We start from the raw sequence: 20,725 nt of genomic DNA, 5'->3' as shown, positions 1-20,725 counted from the left end.
TCTGTAATTGCATACACAGACTGTGTTGCCATCTCCTTCCAAAGGCCTTGAGCCTTCTACCTGCAGAAAAGGACTTTTTCCTGGACTGCTTGTTCTAATTAGATAGATAAATATATTTATTTTAGTATAGATAGTAAATATTTGGGGGAACACAAAGGGATCTCAGACTTGGCTGGAGCACCTCCAAACCAGGAGGGATGGCAGCTGCATTGCTATAGCCATGGCTATGTGGCTGGCTCCATGTTCTCCACCTCAACTTGGCCTACTTACACCTCCTGAGCCAGAAGAGCCAGTACATCCGCAGGCCTCAGAGCTATATTCCTCAGGCTCTTCTTTATGTCTGACTATGTGTAAAAGCCATGACAGGAGGCAGGAGCTCTCCTGTGAGCACTTGCCCATAGACAGAAGTTCAACCTAGGTTTGTCATTTAGAAATGGTTTTGCACCATTCTATACCACAGTTTGGCACTCCCAAGGCCAAGAGTGAATATTATAGCAGCTTAAACTGATCTATATATAGGCTGCTGCAGGTCTGCCCTTTTCACCCTAGTCTGCATATTGCCTTACTTTCAGAAGTATGTTATATCCAGAGCATGGATTTTCTAGTAGCACCTAAAGATTTTAAATAAAATTTTGTACTGCATGAATGTAGTATCACCCATTTTGATCAGCAATCTGAGCTTTGATCATTTCCTTTAGGAAGCGAAAGTGAAGATCAATTAACGTATTTCTGATGCTATATATTTTTCAAAGAATCAGTATAATGTCTCATGTTCCTCCACACAACAGAAAGTGAAACGTTCTCCCTTCTCAGTATTCTAAACCTTTCCTCAGTTAGTGCTCTACTTAAAAGCTCAGTCTGCTTTTTCTCCAGGCCTTACTACAAGTATATCTTTTGTGTTTTTAATGTTCTTCACTGGCTATTCTGCATACTTCTATGGTGTTTTTACTGCTTCTCTCAACCCGTAGCTCTTCAAAGCAAGATATTCAGATTCCACCCACATAATTCATTCAAATCCTAACATGGACCTGGCAGGTTTTAGCTTTTTGCATGTGTCATCAGGTCAAGCAGAGAAGAAAAGCCTACTGTTAAACCTCAGTTGCTACCGCCTACTTGCGTTAAGCTTACAACTGTCACATCCACACATAATTGCCAGATATTAGCTAGTGAAGACAAGACCACTCAGCCAGATAACACATAGATAAATTCAGCTCTCTTTTACATTAAGTATAAACTCCAGGTAAATCTGTGATGTTATTCTGCCATTTTCAGGAGAAAAGCAGAAACCAGATTTCCTCACAGGAATCCTGTCCTGCCATTTGCTGTTTCTGCCTGTTTGTTCCGCTGCATGATGTTCTGTCACAAGCAGATGGAGATACCTCTGAATACCTGCAGGGAGCCACTCTATTACTGATCTGTCTAAAACATCTTCATTCTTTGGAAAAGTATTTCCCTCGATCCATCCTAACTTTGATGCTTGCTGAAGTTTATGAATAAAAATATCTAGGTAGTTGCCACTGGTGGTGCCATTTACCACTGGAGGAGGTGGGTCCCTCCGTCTCTCGTGTAAGCACAGTGATGAAACTGAGAACAGCCTCTGGCATCATGTCTGCATTCTCACCACTGAGCTCTGATCCCGACAGCTGATGTGCTGCTGACAACTTTATTCCTGTAACTGGCAGCCAAAAGTAGAAGTTTGATCTGGTGGCATCTCTTCAGCTGAAACAGCTTCCTTTATATCTTCTGTTTTCTGATGTTTCTGTTATTATTTATATTAAACGATGCATCTTAAAACACACAGGACCTGTCAGACAGTATCTGAGCCAGGAGTTCCCTAAGTGCCAGAAACAGCAAGGCCTGGTTTCCTAAATGTTTGTGTTTCATGGGTGCCTGAGCTCTGCTCAGAGCTTTCCACGTGGCTGGGGCATGTGTGGTTTCTTCATGGCTGGGGAATTCTGCGTGAATAGGCTTTTGTCATAACATAGGAACTTGCACTACAGCCTTTTCCCTGAAGGAGACGGGAAAAGAGGGCACTTACATGATCTTTCTCTTGTCCACAGCCATCTATTTCACAGAAAATTGGTAGGAGCTTTCTTATATTTGAAAACTCTGGGTTCTTTTTTCAAATTTGACAAAATTATCTAGAGAAGAAGGGAAAAACAGACAGATGGTGTTAAACCACATTAGCCTAGGTTTTTTTTAGCAAGTCAAGCTAAAAAGGAAAGGGACTGAGTCAATTTTTTCCTGGTACACTTTTCTATAAATTGATCTTTTCAGAGGTGTAGTGGCAGAACTGTGGTATTGGCAGTAGTGGGGGGACATCACTCTGCAGAGCATTGCTGAGCTTTACCTGCTGCCACCTTTGTAACTGCTGGCTCCTTCTTCCCCTTCCCCATCTCCTGATCCCCACGGATGCCTCTTATTTGGAGGAGGCTATGAGGAGTGGGAGGGCAGGGACAGCTAGCCAGGGAAGAGAATACGGTGTGTGGTAGAGCCACAGCTATTTGTAAAGAGGGAAGTTTGTAAGCGGACCCTTTTGGTTTGTACAAGGTGTAGGCAAACAATACTGAATGTGTCAGAAATAGGTATAGTCTTTGTATTTGCACTGTACTTATGCTCTTTCCTATGCCATTTATTGCATGAAGCAAGGCACGGGGTGGAGGAACATGTTATTTATACTTTTGCCAGTAAGTAGGCAGAATAACTAAATTACTGGTATTGGTACTATAAGCCTTTAGTAAAAGGCTTTGTCTTCAATACCAAACAAGACGTGGTTTTAGAGAAGTATTGAAGGTGTTTTACTTATCTCATTGTAAGAAGCTGATGGAGACAAGGTGCAAGCTGTTTCCACCACAGTGTTGCTCAGATGTACCTTCTAGTTTGGCATATATTCCATGACATGCATCTTTTCTCTACTGGTGAGTTGACAGTAGATGTTAGTTGTAAGTGTTGCTTTAGAAGACCCATCTATGTAAAAACTGAAGACGGCAGTAGACAGCAAATACAATTAGTTTGTGATCTAGAATACACACTTGTCTTTTAGGCCTTTTAATGACCCTCTTTTCAGGTGAAGAAGAGCCCCCAAAGCTGTCAGTATTATTAGTTCCTATAAACTCTATGATTTAGCAGATATAGGACAACCTACAACCTGCAGCGCGGTCATAACATTCAGTAACATTGCTTTTATAGCTATATATTTAGAAAAACATTAAAAGCCCTTTCCTTAGAATTATATATTGCCAGGGAAAGAAGAGAGAGGAAAGTGAGGAAAGTACTGACCATGATTCTCCTTAAGGACGGGCAATATTTCATACTCTTGACCACTTACCGATTTGCACTTTTTTCAAACCTCAGCTGCATAATCCTGCACTCTGACTGCCAGTACAGAATTTTGTATTCATAGAGAGAGGCAAGATGCAATTATTCAGGAACTTTATCAGTGCCATTTCTCAAATCATCAGACAGCCTGAACAAACATCACTTTCCATGGCACCATTTCCATGTCGCACTACCCAGCATGTCTCAGAAATGACACCTGTGGATGGAGCAGAAGTCACAGAGAGAGCTCTGAAAATGCTGACCTGCCATGGCAGCACAAGACACTGCCATGATGCTGGCCACTGAGGCTTCTTTTTGTCAAGCCTCTTCACCCTTCAGGTGTGAAATGAGGATTAGAGAATCTGCACATATTGGTTTTCGGGTTTTGTGGAGATGAACAAAAGGGAATTCACACTCTGATCCTTATGCAAAAAAAGGGCAAACGTTCTTTCATTTTTGGAACATAAGATTATGCAAAAAGTGTGTGACTAAAGCCCTTAGTAGTTTTCTATGGCATATATGAATATTTATAACATTTAGAAACCTGGGTTTGGAATGGATTAGAAGATAATGTGCTGGCCTGCTGCCACTATTCCAGACTGTGTAAAACTTGAAAGGGTATTGTTGTGTATATATAGCATGCTGGTAGTAGCAGTTGCTTGTTACATTATGCAGTTGGTTCTATTTCAGAAAGATCCAAATTTAGGTTTGTATGGCTTTTCAGTAATGGTCTTTCTTAGCCCAGTGAGTAAACAGAGGTTAATTTTTGCAGGCATTAACTAGAGGTAATCCTCTATTTGAAGAAAAACTGTAAGGAGCTGGCAATTAAACTTCCATCTGAACATTTTCTCTGTACATGTTTCTAGTTTTCTTGAATCAAAAGATGACAATCCAACTTATCTACAAGATTCAGGAAGGGAAATTCACTTTCACTTCATATGCTGTTTTTCTGTTCAATTTGCACCTTCCAGAGAAGAGCTCCTTTGAGTTTATATTACACAGGAGCCCTTCAAGGATACATAATGCTCCAGAATCTCCCCATTGGTTTGCAATGCTGTCTTCTGGCCACAGTTTCTCCATTTATTCTGCCTTAACACCCACTTCCTCATTCATTTGTATTTCATTATTGCCAGGATACTTCTGAATGCACAGATTGAATGAGATTATCCTCACGAATAGGCAAAGTTAACTCCTTAAAATGAAGCCTTTCAGCCAACTGAAGGAAGCCAGGCAGTTCAGCCTTTAACCAGAAGTCGGACAAGTTCATTGCCACTTTGGTTTTCCTTGCCTGGAATAGCCCATATAATGAGAAATTTGGAAATAGTGAAAACTTTTTAAAAACCTTCGCCACACACATAATTTGTCTTTCAGTAGAATACAGCATTAGAGTACTTATTCTGAATGCTATGCTTTTTTTCAGAACAAATTTCCCACATAAAGAAAAAAAAAAGAGTAAAATGATTTCACAGAGCACACTTTTTTTGATAAATCTAAGTTTTCACCTAAGAGGCTTAATAATCAAACTAATGAAACACTAAGCCTTTGGTCTAGCTCCAAAGATCATTATGAAATGAGGCTTCAAAACCTAAACATTTACAGGTATGAAAAATTAGGGTGTGTATTAATAATCTGTCTAGAAAGCACATCAAGCAACGCTGGCCATCTTCATAAAAATGAAGTGTCCTTAGCAAAGCTTCCCTTGAAGTTAGATGCTCTTGAAACTTCATCAGGTTGGCTGGTCCAGTTCAACTTTATGGTCTCTCCTTGAAATAGTTATTTTAGGGGAGTACTTTTTCAAATTGTATAAATCAAAGCAAACAGCATCACATAACAGCCAAATATGAATCCATAGAGTTATAAAACATTCATGTTTACATGTTCATGTTGTTTTGATTTTCATTTGATTGGGTTAGATTTGAAGAACCAACACTGTAATACACAGTGTGTTCTGTCTCAATCCAGTATTATAATGAGTGCTTATCTTTGAGTATTTAAGAGGTTCCATTGAAGTCAATGGGGCTTATTCACATGCTTAATGCTAAGCACATATGAGAATGTTTGTAAGGTAAGTGCCTTAGAAAATCTGCTTAGTAGTGATGGCTTGAAGATGTATGAAAATTAACATAGGATAAAAATTATTCTTACTTGAAATTACTTATTTTCCACTTGTAAATACATATGTCTTTAGGAACAATATAAACAGGCCCATATCTAAATTCCCTACATCTTTTGGGAACTTGTGTTTTAGAATTAAAATGTTTTAGATCAGTTTCAGAATAGCTACATTTAATTTGATTATACAATGTGTAATCCACAAAAACGTAGTACATGATATATTCAGTAGTGTTTCTAATGCTGACGACCAGCCATACCCATTTTTGTATGCATGACAGTGCACTGAAATGTCTAAGATAATTCAGTATGTGTGTAAGGAATGTTTTACATTGGTGCTTCCCACTTCTGGAATGACAGATTTCACAAAGGTATTTTATTTATAACAACATTTTCATGTAAGGTTAAAGTTGTGTATTAATTTTGAGGAGCGTATGCCCTAAGTTTTACTGTTTACTAGTAAGAAATGTATCATTCCATTGTGTGAGAGCTTATGACTAGCTTGTTAATCTCACACAAGATTTCAAGAAGGTATGAAGCAGCCTTGTGAGAGTGTGCAGTGTTGTAATTGTTGGATGTTAAAGTGTTGGAACAAATGTTACAGTCTGATTAGGAATAGCATTTCCCTCCTCTGCTTTTTCTTAATCTAAGCAAAAGAAACTGAAACAAATGTCCTTATAACAGTGATTGAATCAAACTATCTCATTTTGCCCCCACGCTGGTGGGTGTATTACCTGTGTGGTGACACAAGCCAAGTAAAATTTTGCAGTCCAGAACTAAATCTGGAATGTTTTGCTTTATGACTTACCTTCATTTCTGTTCTTAAAAACTATTGTAAAATAGCATCTGATTTATCAGAGCAAAATGTATTGATTAGTGTTTTCTTATCTAAGTGAGTGAAATGATGGCTTATTTACTGAAGAGCAAGCACAGCCAGAAGGACTGAAGTGACTTCTGCTTTTTTCGTGAATTGCCAGTAGAAGTGTCCACCAAAAGTGAATCCACTTTTCAGGTTGAGTTAGATACACTTGTGCAAGCTAACACAGTCTAACAGATCTGTTTGATGAAACTTGCCTGCAGGGCCACAGTTCTAACTGTGGCCTTCTCACCTGTGAATTGAGCATACTTCCAGAGGGCATCAGTGAACATACACTGTCACATGCTCATTTTACACTGTCATTTTCCAGGAGGGCTGCATTTTAAACTCAAACTCAAACAAAAGGTGAAACCTCTTTAATTGCTGAGTATGTTCTAGAAATGGCCTTGCTGTTAGCAACTGATGGCCTTAAAATTAATGTATGCATACTCCAAGGTGTTCTACATGATATTCCTTTTTACTTTTTAATGTGCGAAGGTGGTATCAAAGAAATGCACATTGAAGGGGCTGATTTTTGTTCTTAGTTAAGGCCTCTTACAGCATCCAAGCAAGGGAAGGGGTTCTTTGAGCACATGTAAATTATACTCATGCTCATTTAAAGCCTGTGTAAATGCAAATCACACTCTGCATATGAGGATATCAGCATTAAAATTATATTTTCATTCATATGACTGCTTTTATTGGCATATGTCTTCACATTCAGGCACAGTTAGGTGCTTCGTTTAAATGATGATGAAATACAGTGCTTGTTCTCTGATTGCATCCCATCTCTTCTTTCCAGCGCATGATTGCCAACACTGTCAGGACGGTGAAATTCTGCCGAAGCCAATCTTTCAGTAAGTGTCTTACAACATCTGCACAGTCAGCATTACCATCAGTAGCTACAATAATTACAATTAATTCCATGTGTACCAGAATTCAAAAGCCTGGTTTCCAGTGATCCTTCCATGTTTGGATCCTCCGATGTTTCACAGGGTGAAATATCCTTCAGGAAGCTCTTAGAAGCCCCTTCTCCTCCATTTCTTTTCCAAGCATGTGAAGGAGCTAAATATCTGTGAGGTCTCTACACATCAGTCAAACTAGAATTGGTTGAAATTAGCCACTGGGTTCAGAAGTGGTTGAAATAAGGCTAGCAGACAGCAGCACACAGATAAATGCAAGATACTTGCTTGGATAAACCCTGTTTTTATAGGAAACCAGGCCGGAAACATGACGTTTATAAGTGACATAACTGCATAAGGTGATGAACTTAAAACCTGTTTGTCAGTATAATTACCAGAATTCACCTGAGGCCATGTAAGATGACAGAGCTGTATGATCAAACAGTCTTGCTCTGTGGGTCTTATACCGTCTGGGTGCACTGTCAGTCCCAGTCACAGAGGCATTTCCTCAGCACTTCATTCATTTTGCCTCGCAGCAGCCTTCCTCTTTCTCAAAGAATAGAATAAATAATATAAAACACTATATTTTTATAAAAATAGTTTCTTTCCAGCTGGGTCAAAGCTTAACTCTAGAAGATTAAGGTTAAGGAAGGTTGTTTTTTTTTCTCCCACCATCAAGGTTTTTCTGGCTATGATCTTTTAATTTTAATCTAATAAGCACTAGTGAGACCTCCACATATTTAGAAATGGAAGTGGATTTTCACTATGCTTGATATAACAAAGTGCCGGTATATAGATGTATCATATCTAAGTCCCATGCTTTTTCTGTGTGTGTATGTGTATTTATATATAGTAGATGCTTCAGTATCTTTCTTTTAGAGAAGTTTAAGTTACCTAACACATAATTCATTAAAATGCAAGCTGTTCACTGTGAGGCTGAAGATACTCAGATTTTAACTCAGTGGTACTTAATAATTGTTATTGGAGGAGGTACAATGTGGTTAAGTAATGTAAACAGGTAGTAAATTTTGAGGCTTGAAAGGGGCAGCCACTAAGCACACAGTGTTACAAATATTTAATACTGAGCTAGAAATGGGAATATTTCATGAAAGGAGGCTTAAAATAATTATATAGTTTTGAATCTGTGTGAAAGCTGCTGTTCAAAAGCAGATGGGCAGCTTTAATTCATACTAGTTAGCTATATAATTTATATAATTTATAGCTATTGACTGGTAAGGTGATGTATAAAACTGTAACCAAGGGCCATCAACTTGAGCAAATGTAGCCAAGGATATCTGAGATAAAAAGTTAATTTGTGAGGGTAGTAACCAGAAAGACTATCAGATACGGAGGAAAGGTTTCAAAGAGAGCGATTTCTAAATATTTTCTTTTTAACTCACCAGGATCTGGTGTTTCCTGTGACAGCTTGTAAAGAGTTATGCATTCTGTTCAGGCATTTGTTCATTTAAGTGTATCAATCCTACATCATTTCTCTTTCACCAGATCCTGACGCAGCCCTAACTAATAAGAACCATCAGGATGTTCGGAGCTATGTGCGGCAATTAAATGTGATTGACAACCAGAGAACTTTATCACAGATGTCTCACCGACTAGAACCGCGTCGAGCATAAACATTTGAAGCAATGATGAGAAATGATCTTTTATCCTGTCAAGGTCACTTGTTAAGAACTTCACTTTCTCTGCTACTGCACTGCCACTACAAAAATAAGCAAAAACATAGTCTAAGGTCTTAGGCAACGCACAATGTATACCAGCCTGTCAGAGAACTTTGGCTGAGGAAGAATTTATGCACTGTAGTTGTACAGGTGGCCATGTTGCGAACTGTTAATTTATCTTAAAGTGTAGTAAATGATTTCTAATAAAAAAGGATAAAAAAAGGCAAAAGATAAAATAGAATAGTTAGTTAAAAATACACAAAAAGCTTCTAACAATTCTAAGGGAGGCAGTGTTTTTCCCCCTAATTAAAAATCTGTATTTTATGATTTATTCAGGTCAGGACCAAAACTGATCATCAGTTTAGCTTGCCCAGCTACTGTTGACCTCAGTAGAAGATGTATGTGAGCATCTGATGAAAGAATGTAGGTTCAAGAGAAGTCCAAAGTATAGTTCTATTCAGAGAAGACTTACAAATATTTCCATGTGAAATACAACAGATATTAAGAAAAATTTCTAATCTTAATCATACTGTCTACTACTGCAAGCAGTGTGGCCATTTCAGAAAACTGACAGGACTGAAAATATTTTGAATGATAAATAGATTAATCTGTGTTTACATTTTACTTCTTTTTTTAAACTACCAATCAGGTTTTTACAAAATTCCATTATGGTAGTAATGTTGTCAACATCAATAGCATAAAGGTAGCAAAGGACTGGATCAAAAAGAGCACAACATGCACAAATGGATTTCAAGAGAATAATTTCCTGACATTAAAACCTTAAACTTCAGCTATAATTAATTGTGGCTGGTTAACACATATTTTCTGGTCTTAAGCATTTACAAATATCTTAATTTTCAGCCAATTGTTTTGCACTTTCAATAGACTGTAAATAAATGTTAATTCATTGTGTTCTAGGATATTTATTTATGTAATAGCTATTGTGCCAAAATAATTCAGTTCTATTTATTTTGTTTAGCATGTTATGGGAGTGCAGCTTTTGTCTTTATGTGCATTTTATGTGTAGGACTTGTGTGATGTACGTTTTCTGTAAATAACATGTAGTACCTTATTAAATGTAATTGCCGGAAAGGTTTAGTCGCTGGCCTTATTTGCACTTTCAGCTTCATTCCTGCATAAATACCGATGCTACCGATGCTATTAATTGGCTGACATAGCAAAATTCACTCATCATTTGCTGGGCCTCGAAACCGCAGTTAGCCTACATCCATTGTGATATAGATAACCAATTTAAAGCCAGTCAGATCCATCCCTGCCACAGGGGGTGACAGCCTTGCAGTGATGTAACACTATGGTTTTATTAGCTGGTTTGTTTGGAGTTTCTAAGGAGGCTCCCTACCCTCCCATGTAAAGACAGGAAACATTTAAATTGGAAAGGTTTAAATGAAGAAGGGACGTATTCTTAATTTTAGCTATCTGACTAGCTTGTCCTGCTCGGTCACTAATGTGAGCACAACTTACCTTATCTTGGATAGGATTTTACCTCAGGTGGGCTAACTCAAGTTGAGACCTTGACTAATGCTGCACTTGAGAGGCCTCTGGCTTCCGTCTCCTCAGGGAGGACTGTCAGGTCCAGCAGCCACGAGGGAAGAGGTGATCTGGCATGTACCCTTTCCCCTCCAAGATCATTTGCCTGAATACTCCACGGGATGGCGGTCCTACTGCGGGGCAAGCACTGATGGTGGCCAAGCATGTGCCAAGGGAATGATGATGTTCACATGGCAAAAATCTTTCCTATTGCATTCACGCCAGCTCTGCTCTGTGAAGCTGGATGTCATAAAACTGATTAAGCCTGAAATTAGAAGTTGCAACTATTACCTCATAATTAAGCTTCAGAGATGACCTCACTGATACAGTCTACGTTTCACCTCAGACACAGAGTATACTTTTCTTGGCGTTGACCGGGACTGTGTGGAGTCATTATAAACATAAGAAAATTATTTTTTTAATCTATAAAAATAATTACACCCTTTTAGTCAAAACATAAATTCTGCACCAGGGAAATGCTGACACATAGAACCACTATCTGCTCAGTACCTGCATTCTGAAAGGAAAGAATGACACAGTTAAGAAATATTCTGCAGCATGATGAAATAATTTATTTTACTTTGCTGTCTGACTAGAAGTTCAAGATGATTCAGAGGAAAACCAGCTAATAACATAGAGACAAAGTTGTGTCTTATTATTCAAGTGAGAAATATTTCTTATTTCCATTTGTACTGCTCTATGAATATACTTCACATGGCTTTTTCAGATACAGAATCTTCCCAGAAGCAAAGTATGCAGTAGAATAAACTACAGGGACACGATTGATTCAAAAGATGTTTTTATCTTTACAATCAACTTATAACATTTGTGAGTTCACGATTTTATTTGTTCCAGATTTGTTCCTATTGTTTGGACTTTCCTTTATTTCTGTGTTAACTGGTTTATAAAGCTGCCAAGTTTCAGCTTGGCTCTGCACATAGACCGATTCTTCATCCATTTAGTATGCTTTTATCCCCTTTTATTCCTTAGAACCTCTAACTGTTTTACTTATTTGTTGCCAAACAGTCTCTATCATGTAGATATATCCCAGCGATACAAATAGAGGTTTTTATGGCACCTCCATATCAACAAATGAATGCAGTTTACCAACTCAATGAAACTGGTATCTGGCATTTTTTAACTTTTCAATAAAGGGTGCTGTATAAATAAGGAGTGTTGCTATCTCTGTATCTAACTCATTCAAGTGGCTCAGATAGTTGCTATGGTGCTGATCACAGTCTACATACCTAGAGATTAAATGAATAAAACTACCTTCTGGCTCTGGGATCCATACTGGGCTTCTCTCGCTCCCTGTGTTGACTTTACAACAGGAAGGCAGCTGTCGATGTATTGCTTTTGCTGCATGAAGTCTAAGCGACTGTTGCAATAGTGTGAAGAATGAATAGGCACTCAGGAAATGCTGAAACGTCAAAACACGCATACTGTCTGCACCCTGTGCTTGCAGCTGCGAGTCGCAACCTGATCCTGCTTCAGTGGAGAGATGCCCCTTACCTGCTGGCTCTGGGGGCTGGCCTGTAAGCCTGGGCTGGCTCAGGTGCTGTGCCAACGCAGCCAAGCTGAAGACGGCTGGGCAGTCCCCAGAGCTGCACCGCCGATGGTCCGTACTGCTTTAGTTGTAGCATGCTGCTTGGCCTGATTTTGGCCCATACCAGCTAGCACCGTATGAGAGTGTCCAGCCATTACTTGCGGGAGCGCATGCACCAGGGACCATTGCCAGTGGGAGATACAGACAAGCGGGTCCCGCCTGCCTCTGTCCCCTGCCCGCAGTCCTCCAGTGGGTCCCAGGAGACTTCGCAGCTCCATCACACCCGCTTGCATGAATAGCGTAAATGCTGCGGCACAGCCCCCTCCTTATTTCAACACCGCAGACTGAAAAAATACAAACCCGTTTAAAATAATGATTCTGCCTGAGGGTCACAGGTCGTACAATGCCGATGTGGCTGGTCCATGCTACTTGGCCTCAGGCCCCAGAGCCCCTGACCCTGTTTTATTTACGGGCAGAGTCATAGCTGCAGTTTTTAGATGCGAGGTGCCGGGGAGGCAGTGTCCTGACAAACATCTGCTGCCAGGGACCGGTGAGACTGCAGACCCCACGGAGCTGGGGTGGTGACACCTCGGGCATTTTGGAAAAAGTTCTGCATTACAGGGTTCCACTATGGACACGGCTTTTTGCTAAAGCAGCAGTACAGAGCACAAACACCTCTATTTAGGGCTTCAGAGCCTAAAGAGTCAGAGGGTACAGTTCCCCCACTCCCCTGGCACATTTCGCTATTGTTGCTTTGTTAGGATTTGCTTGTTTTTCTCAATGACCAGGCCGATGCTGGCCATCGCTAGACAGAGCCAGTGAACAAAGGTTAAATCCCGGGGGGCTGAATCCAACATACCAGGAGGCTACTACTGTTTGGTAAAGGCAGGATCCAAAATATTTTCCCCGGACATCTTGTTCAAACCTGATCAGCCACAAAGACATGATAGTGTCAGGTAAGAGTTCAAAACGTATTCGCACGACTGCAGATGGAGGGTTTGGGTCTTCTTTCTCCTAAGGAAAATGCTGTGAAGGCACACAGCCTCTGCAGGCCAGGTACAGAGAGAGACAGAGACAAAAAAAAATCCCTCTTTTCAAAGAGACACGGGCAAAACAACCTTTTAAGTACAAGAAGTTTAAATACAATTTAGAAATCTTACAAAACAAGTTAGAGAGAAATCAAAAGGTTTAACCTGCAGGGGTACCAAAAGAGATAATGAATTTTGCTTTAAAAAAAAAAAAAAAAGGGGAAAAAAAAGAAATATTTTAACAAAATGTAACGGCAGAAAATTATAAGTCTAAATTGTTAACATAGCTTCTTAGTAAGGTCAACTGCATAATATACAGTACCTTAACCTCTTCCAGCAATTTTTAAACACCACGCAGCTTAAATAGACTACTTCTGAATTCAGTGGTATTTCTTCTGGGAGCTCTGAATGCAAATCAAGAGGTAATAGTGGAAGAAAATTAAAAGATGTGCTATTCTCATTTCATTTTTTGTACTGATAATAAGGAAAGCAGCATAGAGAGTGATATGGCAAAGTGAACCTCTAACTTGAATAGCTTTTCTTTCACTGTTAATCTGAAATGCATTACACCCTGCCTTTTCAAATAATCATAATGTTCTTTACTGTAGCCTGCATTAAAGTTTGGCAGGCACAAGCAGCAGCTGTCACTAGAGGTCAAGGTATTAGCAATCAAAGAAAATAATGACCAGATTAAAAAGTTATCATTAAAATTACTAAACCAGAAACTTCTATAGCAGCCTATCTTCGGAGCCTTGCCTCCAGGGCTGTAGCTGTACCCAGGGAACCCCCGCCACCCTCGGACGTCTCCCCACGGCAGTACCGTGGGGCAGGCTGGCTGGCCCTTGGCCAGGGTGACGGCACTGCTGGCCTCAGCGGCCAGAGGGGAGCCTCACACCTCCGCCTCCCTCGGGAAGGGGCACTGCTGCCCCAAACCAACTCCTGCAGGACAGGGAGCTCCCCGACACAGCCGGTGGCTAAAACCTGGCCTCCAGCTTCTCACCGTGGTGGAAGGCTGGGGTCAGTGTTGCTACAGGAGCACCCGGCGTACGTCCTCCACGCATTTACCTGCACGCCATCCAATAACATGTAAGACTGGCTCTTCCTTCAGCTGCCCCGTGCACTGCTTTAGCAATAAAATACAGCTGTCATACAGCACCTGACTAAGGAAGCAACTTGTAAATTCACAAAAGAAAGTAATCCAAGCACAGTCTTGGCGGTTTATGACTCAAGTGATGGGGGACTACTGTAAAAAGGAAGATTCTTATAATTAAAAGGGCAAAAAAGAGCATGTACAGCTACAAAATCTACCATTTACATCTAACTGCTGAAGGATATTTCACAAAGAGTTCGTTTTTAATAGGTTTGGCACTCAAAGGTAATTTCTGAATTCAAAATAAACTCAGAAAACTACATGAAAATGCAGAAAGAATGCATAATTACTGACGCAGATTGGAATATTTTTCTTGGAAAATCCATGTAATAAAAATGTGACACACACGGGTACTGGTAAGAGACTGACCTTTATTTCCTGGCCCTAATCCATTTGGGTCAGAGTGACAAAAAGCAAAGCCTTTGTCAGATGGCAGGGGTCAGCCAGTCGTGTTTAATTTTTTTTCCTCTTTTTGCTTTCAAATGCAAATAAAGCACATTACCAATGAAAATAGTGATTGTAAATGAATACCTCAATTAAAGGGAATTTACATAAAGATATATAGGATAGAGGTGATAGTAGATACTCCAACATCCTTACAGACAATAATCCATTTCTTAATCAACTTCTGTCAATAATCATAAGCTTTCTGCTCTCCATGGTTTCCTCATTATAACACCACCTCTTGTGTTTTTAAATAGTTCTTTCTTCAGATGCTGTCCGAGCCAGCAAGTGAATCCGCTAGCTGTATTTGCCGACTCTTTGTGGTTTTTCACAGGTGTACATTATTTCTGCACAGGAGTACTGTCGGCAGCATTGTGGTGTTCTCAGATAACAGAAAGCCAGTGTTGCCTTGGGTTTTCTTTAGATGTCCTCATTCTCTGTAGGACTGACCCTTGAGGGCTGCAGTACTGGCAGGTTGCTGCCTAGTGTCTGTTTGAAATCTAACATTTCCTTCCATTTGTAATTCCTGCCCTAATGTTTCTCCTGTTCCAGTTGTCTGGCATGTAACTCCTTTGTGATGCTCCTGATCAGTCAGCACTGTTGCCAGAAACTAGTTAGAGGTTTGCACAGATTTTTTTTTTCTTCCTGTCACAACTAGCCATTGTTAAATAATGTGCTAGTGTTTGGGGGGGCGGGGGGGGTTGATCACCTTTTTTTGGAAACACAGGCAAAGGGACTGAGATGATATAGCTAAACAGATTTATCTAGAATAAAGGCTTTTCTGAGGCAGTCTAGTATCATTGACATTTTCTAGTCATATTTCATGTCTAAATCCAAACAGAAAAAGACGTGATCTTCAATAGACAGATTTGTTTCTAATTAATGTACTCTGAATTAAACAAGTAGCAAAAAATGTAAGCTACTAATACTACCATACACCATTAAAAGGAGCTAATATTTCCTTTTTAGTTCAAACCGACTCCCTGTCAACGGTGGCCAAATTTTTCATGACTCCAGCGGCTGCCTTTACTTTCCAAGTAGGTAAATGTACTAAATAGTTAGCTACTAATTAGTTTCAATAAAGAAAAATCACATACGGTGCTCTAAACCAGCTGTTGAATGTTCTGTGTTGTCATCTTCCCTTGGTGGTCCTCAGAGGTGGAACTGTGCCTGCCCCTCCCCAGACTCCCCACAACCGAGCAACCTATTGGCAAAAAATTACAAGGGAAATGAAAGGACTGTTGCTTCAGTGGAGCTCACAGTAGGGTGTATTAGAAAACCCAAATAGGCACAGCAACAATAAATTCAGTACAGCTTCAAAACAAAGAAAACAGTGTTAAGCCATATTACATCTTAGAGAAAAAAATGTGCCAAAATTAGAACAACAAATTAAGTCTATTGGACCACAAAATTTAACATAAGATGGAGTATGAGATATATATATATATATATATATATAATTAAAAGCATGTAATGAAATGGTAACTGAGCAGAGTACTAGCGAGTGGATTACAGCTGAGTATAATGATCAGCTAAAAATTGTGGTGCCAGTAGAAGATAAGAAAACTATTCTTGTAAAACAGTCAAGAAATTTATTTCTTGTTAATATTTTGCCATTTCATTGCTATCTCATTGTTAATTATATTGACATTTTTGTAGAATTTGTTATATGTGCTTTTATGCTGCACACAAGCCTGATCAAAAGACAAATAATATACAAGCTGTAGCCTGCCAGTTCTGAAAACCATTATGCACAAAGCAGGTATTTGATCCACATGTAATACACCCGCTGCACACAAGCCTTCTCTGCCACACGAATGCCTGTATTTCATCATTTTAGTCTGTATTTAATAATTCTGTGCTTAATAATGTTATGATTAATTAATAATTAATATTTTATAATATACATGTATAATTTTATGTTAGATACACAATATAGGGACTTTGACAAATTCCTTATTTTTCTCTCCAAATACAAAAAACAGACGAGAAAACAACAGCAGAAAAAAAGACCAGTTGTGTGGGTCTAAGAGATGTACCATGGTTAGTACAGGCTCCATCTTTCTTCATTCCCCAGGAAAGTTGAGAATTAGCCGTTAAACACAGCACACCAAAGGCGGGGCTGCTGAAGCAAGCAGAAATCACAGCCCCAGCTGTGCAGGCGTGGGGGCTGCATGTAGCATCAGGTCGGTGTTTGTGAGTGCACACTCACCAGGTCGCTTACAGCAGGAAACGCAGGATTGTCTCTGAGCCAAAGCCAAAGAAAATTTTCCACTTGCCATCTCTCGTAAAGACTAAATGCAGCTGATTTTGGCTAGCAGTACCACACAAGTTCTCTTTTAGACATGAAACCAACCCTGCTAGTTATGTTTTAGGGTGTAACCGCAGAGGTGTGTGATTGCAGCATCTCTGGACATACCTGCGTGAATTTCCGTCTGGACAGCACAAGCAAAAATAATGATGCAGAGAGGGTTTTCAGGCGAGCCACTCATGCACCTCTTCCAGGTCACAAACCTGATGGTACAAATGGTATAAAATTAATGCTACCATATTGTTACTGCTAGTATTGTTCAACAAGCTAGATTAACACGAGTGTACGCTAGTGCTACATCTTCTATGGCAATGTCTGTCCTAGTGTATTCCAGGCATGGATTCTGACCAATTTTTTAAGTTAGAAACGGAGGCAAGCCATAGGAGCCAGAGAAGCCAAAGTGCTTCAGAGAAACCTCAGTACTAAGCCTGAGCTGAACTCTGAGCCAGCCTTGAAGAAGAATTGAAAAATATGGAGCAGGTGTCCACCTCCAAATTATCTGTGTCTAGAGTTTCACTACAGTTTAAGCTGGCATAAACCATCACTACTGCTAAAAAAGCACCTCCAGGCTCCCTCACCTCTCAGCTGCCTGTATCAGCCCTTGCTCCTCTCCTGCCTTTGCGCTGGCACAAGTCTTTGTGCAATTGCCCGATGACCTGCATTCAGATCTGGGTGAAAGCTGATTGCTTTTCCCTGCAGTAGGTTCGCCTCCACAGCTCAGTTCACCGTGCAGCCGTGCAAAAACGGTGCTGGCAGAAGGCAAGGTCGGCAGTGCAGCGGTAGGAATGGGGCTCACCAGGCAGGGGAGGGGTGTGACTGCTGCTTTTGGCAGGCAGGATGATTTAAACTGCCTGGACGTATGCATGAAACTATATTTTCCATGTTGAAAGGCGGTGAGACGTCATTGCACACCCAGCGTGGCAATGAGATGTAAAGAGACAATTCATATGAATCCTTTCAACTCTAAAATTGAGTTAAAAGTTGCTAGAGCTGCCTTTATCCCTTGCCAATTGTTGTGGCTTTACAGTAACTTTTGTTAGCTTTTAAATATTTTCTTTTTCTGCCTGTTCCATAGAAACTGAAGAAGCCTGAGTTGAGGATTGAGTTCTCCAAAGCTAATTCAGAGTTTCTCAGTTCGAATTTGCTGCCTCAAAAAAGGGGGGGAAACTATACTGCCATGTGTTGGCTCATTGTTTTATGTGGTATTATGACCACCCAAGAAACTCCGATTACTCCGGTTTCTGGTCTTTTCTGGCTATTTTTTTAGTTTTCATGATAACAGAAAAAAAACTTGAAAAGATCCAAAGACTCACTAGCCAGAGGGCAGAAAGAATACAAGCCCCAAAACGCACATTTAAAACCTTGTTGTAATAATTCTGGCTTCATGATAGTGTACCACTGGAGTCGGACAGTTCTCACGCAAGCTCCTTCGCTTTCGCCCTCTTGTCCTGTAATACAGCAAGTGCAATTACATGTTTTAAACAGTGGCATGTTAACACAGTGCCTGATGCAGATTCTGCACTCCTACTCTTGGAGTAGGAAATATTAACCACCCCCTCATTTCTCATGCGCTGCTGGAATAGTTTTATTTCTTTCTGCAACCAGGGCCTAAAGTCAGACATGGTAAATCCCAGCTCTGCAGATACACAGCCATGGACAAAATGCCTGGACAAAGGGCCCTAGGCAAGACACCTCTGAATGCAAGTGTTCTGCTCGCTGAAGCAAATGCCTACGAATCAAGTGATTTAACATTTAGATAGATTTTTAAATCATTTGACTAATTGGCAATTGCCTCAGACAGGAAGGATAAACACTGTTAGTCACAGCATTTAAGAGACTATATATGTGGCACCTCTCCTCCTCCAGAGCATGAGTTTCATGTGATTTGCATTTGATATTTGTGCTTTCCTTTAAAATGTATCACCTTTGATTAACTTTGTCTGGAGACTTCTCCAGGCTCACGAGCAGACCAGTTCGTAACAAAGCACACTCTCAGATCAGACAGAAAGTGCCGTATCCAGGGGAAGCCAGAGCAAGCTGACCTCCTTCACTGCTTGTCTGGGTAATGTTGAACCTGCCAGGTGGGCAGAAGGGGGTCAGCAGCGCCTGCTTTTTGACTTTCTTAGCATCTTCATGTACTTATTGCACTGAGTGCTTAAGATCTTGCTGAACTTTACTCTGGTTAGTTATTATGGCTCAGCAAACTACTATTTTATTTTATGCCCAGAAATCTGTACTTGTGCTCTGCCGTTTTAACTGGTTTTTACCCTACCTTGTGCCAAAATAACACACCTTGCGGAAAGCCTCTGTTGTTTGTGAAACGATTGTATCTGATTCATCAGTAATGTGTTCTTCCATGATTCACCTCGATACCATAAATCTTTGTGATGTACTATTAATGTATATGATTCAGTGTGATGCTGCACACCTCTTTGTGATTCATTGTGCTACACAGCTGATTTTTATATGGCAGACATACACATACATATAACAATAGCCAAATACGAGAGATAATGAGGAGTCGAGATTCTCCAGTGAATGCAAAACCCCAGCATACAGACACTGGTAGATGAGCTGGGGAGCATGGTGTAAAGTGGTGATGGGCACTGAATCTTCCACGATACTGATACAAAAAATGCACTGTCACAGCAGCCATGCGATATGTTTGCCTCAGTAGAAGAATTGTTTGCCCTCCAGTCTTCTGATTCACTTCCCTTTAAGCACGACAGCTTATTTTCAATTTGCAAAAAAGTATTCTGCGACAGCAGAGTACCTCAACACCATTAGAACGTTTGGATAAGAAAGGGTCTGTGTGGCTTCAGAGGGTGGAGGTGGGTTGTCTCTCCCTTTTCTTCCTGACCTGGGGTGACCGTCCTGAGGGCAGCTGGGGTATACGGACAGGGGATGAGGGGGTTGCGCTGGCCAGTCAAGTGCTCCTCTTCTTCCACGCTCCTAAAAGGAGGGCTGGCTATAGCAGTGCAACCTGCGCCCTTCCTGCTCCTAGGGACCTCCAAACCCTCTCACCAACCCACAGCCACAGCAGCTTGGCAACCCCAGGCGACACCCAGCACTCAAAAGATGCTGCTGCTTGCGGTAACACCATCCCAGCTCTGGTGGCACAAGGACGACGAAGCAGTTTTCAAAGATTACGGTCACCTGGTCATGTCGGTAATAATTTTAGATAAATGTAGCCATATTGCCTGTCACTGAAGCAGCAACCCTGGAAGGAAGGAACTCGTGTTTCCAAAGCTGCGGCCATGGCAGCGCAGCCCGGTGCCAGGACTCCCTCCATCTGCAACCGCAGGGCCGCGCTTGTCAACCAAAACCACCCAGGCTGACAGGCCCCGCTCGGTCCAGAAAGCTCTTCCTAGATGTGGCGCGGCCAACCGACAAGCAGCCGCCCTGCCTCCGTCGAAGGCCATCCTCTCCGGTCGGCCCAAGCCGCCCACGGAGCCAACGCTCCATCCCGCTCGCCTCACACCAGCCCCACCGTGCCGGCCGACGCTGGGGCCCAGGGGTGCGCAGGCGGTGAGGGGCCGGGTGCCCCGTTACCCATCAGGGCGTCGGGGACGAGGCCTGCGGGCACGCGGCCTTCCTCGCCCGCCGCCCCACGCACCCTCGGCCGGGCCGGGGGCGCTGCCGTGGGGCCGCAGCCGCGCCGGCCCCGGCAGACCCGGCGCCTCACCGCCCCACGCGCGGCCCGCCCGGCCCCGGTCACCGCGCCCCCTATAGGCGGGGCGGCCGCGCTGCCCGCTACCCTGAGGCGGCGGCGGCGGCGGCGGCGGCCTCGCCTCCCCCGGCGGGCTCGGCGCAGAGCGCGGGGTGGCGCCGCTG

The 20,725-nt window shown here is 41.5% G+C and overlaps 1 protein-coding gene across 4 annotated transcripts in view; it reads left to right on the top strand.

Annotated features, from left to right (window-relative positions):
• Window positions 1-11,467, top strand: part of RAPGEF4 (Rap guanine nucleotide exchange factor 4) — a 160,395-nt gene extending 148,928 nt beyond the window's left edge. For all 4 annotated transcript variants that reach the window (XM_049812151.1, XM_049812141.1, XM_049812160.1 and 1 more), the window contains 2 exons: window positions 7,089-7,143; window positions 8,692-11,467. In XM_049812151.1, the coding sequence (XP_049668108.1) occupies window positions 7,089-7,143; window positions 8,692-8,819 (183 nt within the window). In that variant the 3' untranslated portion in view covers window positions 8,820-11,467. The remainder of the gene's footprint in view (window positions 1-7,088; window positions 7,144-8,691) is intronic.
• Window positions 11,468-20,725: the final 9,258 nt, after the last annotated feature.

Source organism: Accipiter gentilis, chromosome 1, assembly GCF_929443795.1.
Source record: "Accipiter gentilis chromosome 1, bAccGen1.1, whole genome shotgun sequence".
NCBI classification, from domain to species: Eukaryota; Metazoa; Chordata; class Aves; order Accipitriformes; family Accipitridae; genus Astur; species Astur gentilis.
Note: the sequence above shows the minus strand (reverse complement) of the source record. Positions and strands in the feature narration are given on the sequence as shown.